Raw genomic sequence first — 8,019 nt, forward strand, 5'->3', positions numbered from 1 at the left:
GAGAAAGGGAAGATCTTTCTATTTCAAGCCCGAATTATTGTGCCACCCTTTTAGTGTGTTTCCTTGCTTCTCATTCCTCCAGGCGGTACACATGGAGTTACTGGGGTTCACGTTTCTCAAAGACATTTTAAACCTATTGGCCTGCGAGGACTTTCAATGGCTCCCTCTTACCTCATAGATATCATAAGCAAAATATTAGTAAGGGTGTAGCAAATGTCAACTGTCCCTTATCTAACATAGGCCCAGAGAGGTTTCAAGACTTGGCTGAAGCCACAAAAGTGGCAGAAAGAGAACTGAATTTCCTATTAGCTAAGTGAATCAAATTATCTTTTTACATTATTGGTACTTATTCGATATTATAAAAAATTATCTCATCACGAGTATGGGCCTCACAAATGTTACAGATTAATCAGGTATAGTTCAAAGAGGAGAAAGACTCAATCCATTTCTGGCCCTTATCTCAGGAACATTTTGATTAGACTACATGCGTCAAGCTATTCTAAGATCAATATCTGGTTAATCCAGCTGGCCTCACAGCCTATGACTATAAAATGAGGGTCACACATTTATACCTAAATTACAATAACTCCGAGACTCCCACCTGCCAAAGAGGAATAGAGCATCAGTGTTGATGACCCCGATGCTTCAGCCAGCCTCTCTTTATGCCACGGTTTAGATTCTAACAAGGCACAAATTCCCTTTTCTCCAAAGAACTGCCCTCAGGAACCTCTTCATTGGGAAGGATGTTCCAACCCTCCACACTTTGGCTAAACTTCAGCCAATGACTGGCTGAAATACAGGCTCCAAAAACTAGCTCCCTTGCCTCAAAGCAGGACCAACTGTGCTATGCTAGGCGCTGTCCAGAGCTTTTGCATGAGGCCTGGCTGAAGCCACCACCCAGCTGAGACCCCGTTCTTGCGCGGCTGTCTTCCCTGCCTGGTCCTGCCTTCCTCATGCACTTCTGAGAACAGTCCTCAAATCAATCCCTTGAATAAAAATCCCCACCTCAGACTCTGCTTTTAGGGAACTTATTCCAAATGATGAATTTACTCCAAGTATTTCTCATTTGTTTCTGGGAGCCACCCATGGGAGCCTCATCTGTGTCTGCTGGTTAGCCTGTCATGGAGTCTCATGAGGCGTCCACCACCTTTTCCGTGCCCATTCCTTTCACTGCTGGCCAGGAATCTAGTAGAATGAATCCCACTGCTGAAGGCTGTCACTCTGAGAGTCAACAATGTCCATGCCAAGAATGCTGCTTTGGGCTATTCCGCAAACTGCTAGGCCCTCAAGATGCCACAGCTGACCTGACTTCCATGCAAATTGGCAGAATGGCCTCCACTTTCACTTTCTGGACCCCGACCTGCAGGCCCCGGCTGCAGGTCTTCTTGTGTCCAAAGTTTCAGGAGGTCTGGCTCTTGCCTTTATTTTTCTAATCCTGAGGGTTAAAACTCATTTCCAAGGGCAGGTGGCAAAGCTGACATCATTCCTTTAAAATCTTCTTGCAGCCTGTGCCCCTAACCAAACACATCCCTTCTGTTCCAGTGAAAAAGCAACGCCCTGCGGCATGCGTGAGGGTACATCAGGGAAGTGTTGTCTGAGTTAGCATCTCTGGCACCCAGTTCAAACGTTTTTTTTTAATTTGGTTTTTATTTTAAGCCTGTAGCAAGAAAACCTTCTTCCTGAAACTATTTTGGATAGAGAACTTCCATAAAGGAGAACAGATACAACCTGTTTTTAAGAAATTCTTCTTTCATGAAAGTTATTAAAATGTGCTTAAATACACATAGGAGAAATTTTCAAAGTGTAATTCTTCTAGCTTACAAAGTTTGTTTGGTTTTAAAATAGGAAATGCTAGAATGAAATCCAAGGTGTTTTCCATTTCTCTTAGAGCTTTTATGTATATGATGGTATTTTCTCTAATATTTTATTATAAACATTTTCAAGCATACAGCGAAGTTAAAAGAATTTTAGAGTAAACATCTGTATACCCATAGTCCAGATTTTACCATTAACATTTTTCCATATTTGCTTCCCCATGTATGTATACATCTATCCATTCCTCTGTTAATTCAACTTCAATCTATGATGGCATTTAATTATTTATTTATTTTTTTAAAAAAGATTTTTATTGGGGAATTGGGGGGATGGGAACAGTGCTGGGGAATTGGGGAAAGGGGAACAGACAAGTTGCTGTCGTTTTGTTCTTCAGTCTAGTTGTGGAGGATGTTGCTTCACTGGCCCAAGTTGGCACCATCATTGCGCTCCTCTCTGGCGAGGCAGATCAGTCGCCGGCTTCTGGACGGCCGCTCACTGCGGCTGCTGGCCGCTCACGCTGGCTGCTGGCCACACACGGTAGCCCATGGCAATCCACTGCCACAGGGACTGCAGCCCACGCCGTCGCCGGCGACTCATGGCAGCCCAGCTCCAGGTTGAGCTGTTGTTCAGCATCTTAGCTGTAGAGGGCAGTGTCACTGGCCCTCATATGTGGGATCCGAACCGGAGCCCTCTGGCATCCCAAGCGAGTTCTTAACCATCGCGCCACTCGGCCGGCCCTAAAAGACATTTTTATACTTTGATTTAGAACAAGAAAATCCAAGTAAAAATAAATTCTACTGGATACTATCTCTTCAACAAAAAAAATATTAGAAGCATGATCTGTTATGGTGTTAAGAAGCTCTATTTGACAAAGGAATCTTAAATTACATTAAAAAACACCATTTCTGGGAGAATATTGCTTTAAAGCCATGGGTAAATCAGTTATGAAGTAAATGACATAGAAAGCTGAGCAGAATGCCAGGTAAAGGTTTAAGTAATAATTCTCTGAAGCCCTGGTTTGTTCAATCACCAATGCGGGATGCTATTTTTCTTTAATCAGTAGGTAAATGTGCCTATTCATTAACGCTGTGTCTAAAAAGTCAGAAACTGAACTTCACTTACAATATCAATGCACTAAATGAAACCACGTATTTTAACACAATGATTTACAAAGATCGCAATCACTTCTCTAACATTTACATTTATATGATCTAATCACTCGAAGTGTGTTAAATCTCAAAACAGCAATATTCTATGCTGTGATGTCACTTTTGATAGGGCTCCAAGAAAAGAGACACAGAAGTTTGGTTTAGCGAAAAGCGGACATGCATTTTGTTTCACGCTTGTAAAAGAAAAATCTGATCATGTTGGTACACCCAAAGTAGTTTTATCATCTCAAATAAAATAACCAGACAGTTGACTCAAAGAGACATTTGGCTGATTTACTGCCTAAAATTACTAGTTCCTTGAGACTATTATAGGAGCATGGAATGGTGTTGAAAACCAGATCCCTACATAAAAACAGGGCAAAACCCAAAATCCATGGACCACATTTACACCCAACCTTGGTGACAGGGTATCTCTATGGACCCCAAAATACAACTGGGTGGGAACAAACCAACAACAACCACAAGATCTGCCTGGTACCAGGATCTGTGCAAGGAGAAGCTATAGCTTATCTGCCAGATAGGGAACAGATCTCAAAGCTGCCAGATAGGGAACAGATCTCTAAAGGAATTCAGTGAAAGCACAGCAGGCCAATTAGAAGACAGCAGCTAAAACTGGCCGGATTTTACCTCGGGAAGCTACTTGGCACTGAGACTGGGAAGATAACGCTGCGGGGATCCACTCCTGAGCCATGGAGGATGAGATCTGATGGATACATGCTTCCCTTTTTATCCCTCAGACAGTTCTGAAGCACATTTTATAAGATTCTCGAGGGTCTTAAACATCAGGGTCTTCTGAATCAAGCACTGGTTGCACCATTTTCCTACAGCCATGGCCAACTCTATAATACAACCTTGTGTGGGCTTTCTCTCCGTCTCTCTGATCTCTCACTATAACTCCCTGGAATCTTTCCCCAAATCTTGAGCCCAAGTGTCAGGGTTGGTCCTTCGTTCCTAGAAGCAGAGGAAGACAGAGGTCACACAGGTATGGAGGTGAGTAGGTTTGATGGTTTAGAATGGTGGGGAAATAATGGAATTCATGTCTGGTTGCTTCTATTTTCTCAGTGAATTATATTATCAGGTTAAAATATGAGGAGAAAAGTAGCGGGTGTGGAAGTTTGAGAAAAACAGAGGAGTGAAATAATTCTGCAAGTTAGGAACACAAACATATTAGGCAAGTGGCTGCTGAGCTGTACTGAGTGTTCATGTATTTATTTCACTGGAAAGACTGCTACCTCATGTCTATCCCATTTTCAGGGCAGGTGGCTTTTTTAAGGCCCAGGGTTAAACTGGATACAGTTGATTTTTTAAAAACTCTGTTACCAACATGGTGTAGTTGGAAAGATTACAAGGAAGAAGAGTAAGATAGCAATCTAGCCTCTCAAATCAAAAGTGAGGTGGCAGTGAAGGACAGTGGCAGTAAAGGTCAGTCGAAGGACAACTGCTCAAAGGAGAGCATGGTCCAAGGGAAGACATTTAATTCGGGTCACACAACTGGCTCGATGTTGTCAATGTCCATCGAAAAACTCCTTCTGCAAATGCACAGATGATGTTTTCAGAAACAGAACTATTTAGAATGTACATTTTCCTCCAAACAATGCATTCAACAGAATGAGACGGTTTCCCCTTAAAAAAAGTTGTATGAATCTATTACAGAGGTGGAGGTGAGATTTATTAAATAACTGTAGGCTTCCAAAACCAAGAGCCTAAATAGAGAAGTTACTAAGTGCCATGCTGAGCAGTGACATCATTGTTTCCCTAGTTACCCAATGCAGAGGCAGAAATGAATAAGCTAGATATAAATGCAATATCTAATAGGGTGGGAGTGTTAGAACTTTTTTATGGCCATGAGGTCGGTGAGCCTTTAACTCAAAATGTGGTCACTCTGAACATGCAACCAAAAAATGTCATGGGGCCTGTCAACTCGTTGCTTATGGCATTGGCAAAGTATGTTCTAACATTCATTTCCTTTGGTGGGAGCTAACTTGTAGTTGATTCACTGGCTGGCTATACCTAAAATCCTGAATTAGGGCTTTGTAGATATGTCAATGCAAAACATACACATATTTTGTATTTTACACAGAGTTGGCTGATAACAAGTATCTAGTAAATATCACAAGATTTAAAAGTATGTACGTGCTTATTTATATAATACACATGGCTCACTCCTTTTAGTTACATGATACCTACTCACGTAGACGCTACTATGAAAAGCTGAAACAATTATTTTCTTACCTTGATATGAAACTCAACTTTACTTTTCCTTTGTGTTTATTGTAATATGCAACAATCAAATAGTCCTTTTGTAAAAAAGAAAAGATGGTTAAAGACAGTCATCTTAACTGTTTTTTGGAGTAATTCTAATAAATAGAGTGATTATTCCCATTTTAGCCTTAGCAAAACGAAAAGTAAAGAAAGATGAAAAGTTCTGGCAAACTCAGCTTTTACTGTAGTTGTAAATACTTTTTGTTTCAGTAAGACTAGTAAGACTACTGGCCAAAGAAGACAGTTTCTAAAGGGTACCTCGTCCTCATGTCTAGGATCTGGACAGCTGTATTTGAGTGCCAGGCTTGATATACAGTAATTAGAAGATAAAACACACTGTCTGGGGCTAACAGACACAGTACCAAAAATTCAGCCTAGGTAATGACTAAACATGCCCGGACAACAGTGTATTTTCCATCAGAAGTGTAGAATGACTTTTTTGCAGTTTTGCAGAAATCCTCATTTTTTAGTGTTTAGCAATGTCACACCACCTGGACAATATCTTTCTAGCCTTCTTTATTTTTTTTTTAATCAAATTATAATTTTTCAATTATTGTTTTAGAACTTTCTTTAAAGCAGAAGAATATCTCAGCTGTTTTTATAGCTCATGATTCCCAAATAAAAGTTCAACTGCTTTTCAGAATTTCAGGGCTATGTACTGTAGTCATTAATCTAATAAGAATCCATGCAGATGAACAGAACATACTTTTTTCTAGCTTTCTCTTTTTTAAAAAAAAATTAAAGTAGGCATGGCATGCCTTTGCCATGTGCAAAATGGCGAAGGAATTGGCTGAAAACCAATTGGTTGAAATAATAGCTCAACTGATAGGATAAGTTTCAGGCAAACTGTCTTCAGGCACATGTTTCCATTATTTTCTATTATATGTTTCTTTTAATTTTACTTAGCCTGATAACCCATTTTTATTATTTTTATTTTTTATTTTTTATCAGTTGCAACTTTTATAAACAGTTTAAAGAATCAAACAGCTTTAAAAACTTGAAATAAATATCAACTTCAACCCCACCACTACACCCCCAGGCAACCATGTTGAACTCTTGTAGCAGATTCTCTGGTTAACTTTCTTAGTTCTAAATAACATGACTATTTTGTGACTTTTTCATTTTAGGCATTATCTATTAATTTCCCAGTATAAAAACGTAAGGATTTAGTTATCTTTTACTTCCTGATCCTCCACACAAATACACACTTTCTATTTGCAAATTTGGCCCTATCACAATTTCAGTTCGATCACTATTCAGTACTTATACTGATGAAATGCTATCCCATTTGTGCCACATAATATACTATTAATATGATATTTCCTTTCCTACGCAAATTCTTTCTTATTTTAATTGAACCTATGGTACACGGATAGGGTTTAATTATAATTTGTGACAGATACTTATCATTGGTCTATGCATGGCCCTCTTGTATTTATTTAACTAGCTGTTTTTAGCAATGTAATTAGCTCCCTGGAACTGACATCTGAAACGAAAGTGAGAGCCTTGAAAATAACCCACATCGAACCATCTTCTCCCCACCCACAATCAATCCATCTTTGTCTCCATTTGACTGATTTAACCAGAGTCCTGAATCATGTATTTGTCATTCCTTTACTTTCATTTTTGTATAGTTTCATTGCATCTATATGTATTCCTACAGATGGGGATAAACAGAGCTAGTAGATAAAAAGTATCTTTTGGGAGTTCACTTTAATGACAAGCTTTGTAATTAGGACCAATCCTTTCACTAAAACAAATTGAGATGCTAGAGAAATAGTTTTAAAAATCAATTTGAAATTACCAGAGAGATAACAAAACAGTAAAAATCTGTAAGGTCATGAGAGAAGAAACCCAGAATGTGAGCCAGGAATTTGGGGTGTATTCCCCTTAGTCATCTGCAGATTTTGTAAGAGGTGACTGAATAGTTGAGCAAAGCTTCTATAGACTGATAAGGCCCATAGGACAAAATTGGAGTTCAGTGCTCACCAAGCAAGAGGGTGTCTAGGATATCTCCCTGGTTTTAGATTGAGGTAATTAAAAGCTAAATCCTACAAGTAAAGTGGAACTAGACTCATCCTCAGAGAGACTGAAGCCCAGATGAAATTTTCTCACTGCTCTAAGGGATTAAGGTGATCCAATATTGCCAGTGCCTTTAGCAGTCTTCTGGAAACAAGCTCAAGTTTTTGCTAGAGTAAGAAGACCTCATCTCAGACCTCAAAATATCTGCACAAGCTTTCATATAAAATGACTGGCACTCAAACCAAGGTAACCAAATACATAACAACATGATGAAAAACCAAGAGAAACAACAGATGATAGAGGATGAAGATCATGGAGTTATGAAACCTAGACTTTAAAATAATTTTGGTTAATATGTCCAAAGAAATAAAAGATGGCAACTTTTTTTAAAAAAATGGAAGCTACAAGAAAGAAAATAAAAAATCTAAAACTTAAAAACAATAACTTATATTAAGACCCAATGAACAGATCTGACAACAGATTAAACACAGTTTTCAACATAGTGGATGGGAAGATATATAGATTGGATAAAAATATCCTAAACGAAGCAAGATAGAGGAATGAAATAAAGGAATATATTTTTTTTCCTGTTGTTTCTTGTGGCTTTCTTCTGTAAGAAACATAGAGAACACAGAAGGGGAGAAGGAAAATTGGACAGAAGTAATACTTGACGAAATAATGATCTAAGTTTTGCTAAAAAGGATGAAATATGCCAAACTGCAGATTCAAGTCATACTATAAATCACAAGCA

The 8,019-nt window shown here is 38.8% G+C and overlaps 1 protein-coding gene across 2 annotated transcripts in view; it reads right to left on the minus strand.

Annotated features, from left to right (window-relative positions):
* Nucleotides 1-2,513: 2,513 nt before the first annotated feature.
* The window catches only part of NDUFAF2 (NADH:ubiquinone oxidoreductase complex assembly factor 2), a 184,756-nt gene continuing 179,250 nt past the window's right edge, over nt 2,514-8,019 (minus strand). Inside the window, exons 4-6 of one of the 2 annotated variants that reach the window (XR_002126131.1) lie at nt 5,217-5,281; nt 3,612-3,935; nt 2,514-2,552 (exon numbers count right to left, since the gene is read on the minus strand). Coding sequence is in view for 1 of the 2 variants with exons in the window: in XM_019661550.1 (XP_019517095.1) it covers nt 3,824-3,935; nt 5,217-5,281 (177 nt within the window). In the remaining variant the exon portion in view is untranslated. Of the gene's footprint in view, nt 2,553-2,632; nt 3,936-5,216; nt 5,282-8,019 lie in introns of those variants that run through there. The other variant, XM_019661550.1, reaches the window with a different exon arrangement.

This window comes from Hipposideros armiger, unplaced genomic scaffold (assembly GCF_001890085.2).
Source record: "Hipposideros armiger isolate ML-2016 unplaced genomic scaffold, ASM189008v1 scaffold_352, whole genome shotgun sequence".
Taxonomy (NCBI): domain Eukaryota; kingdom Metazoa; phylum Chordata; class Mammalia; order Chiroptera; family Hipposideridae; genus Hipposideros; species Hipposideros armiger.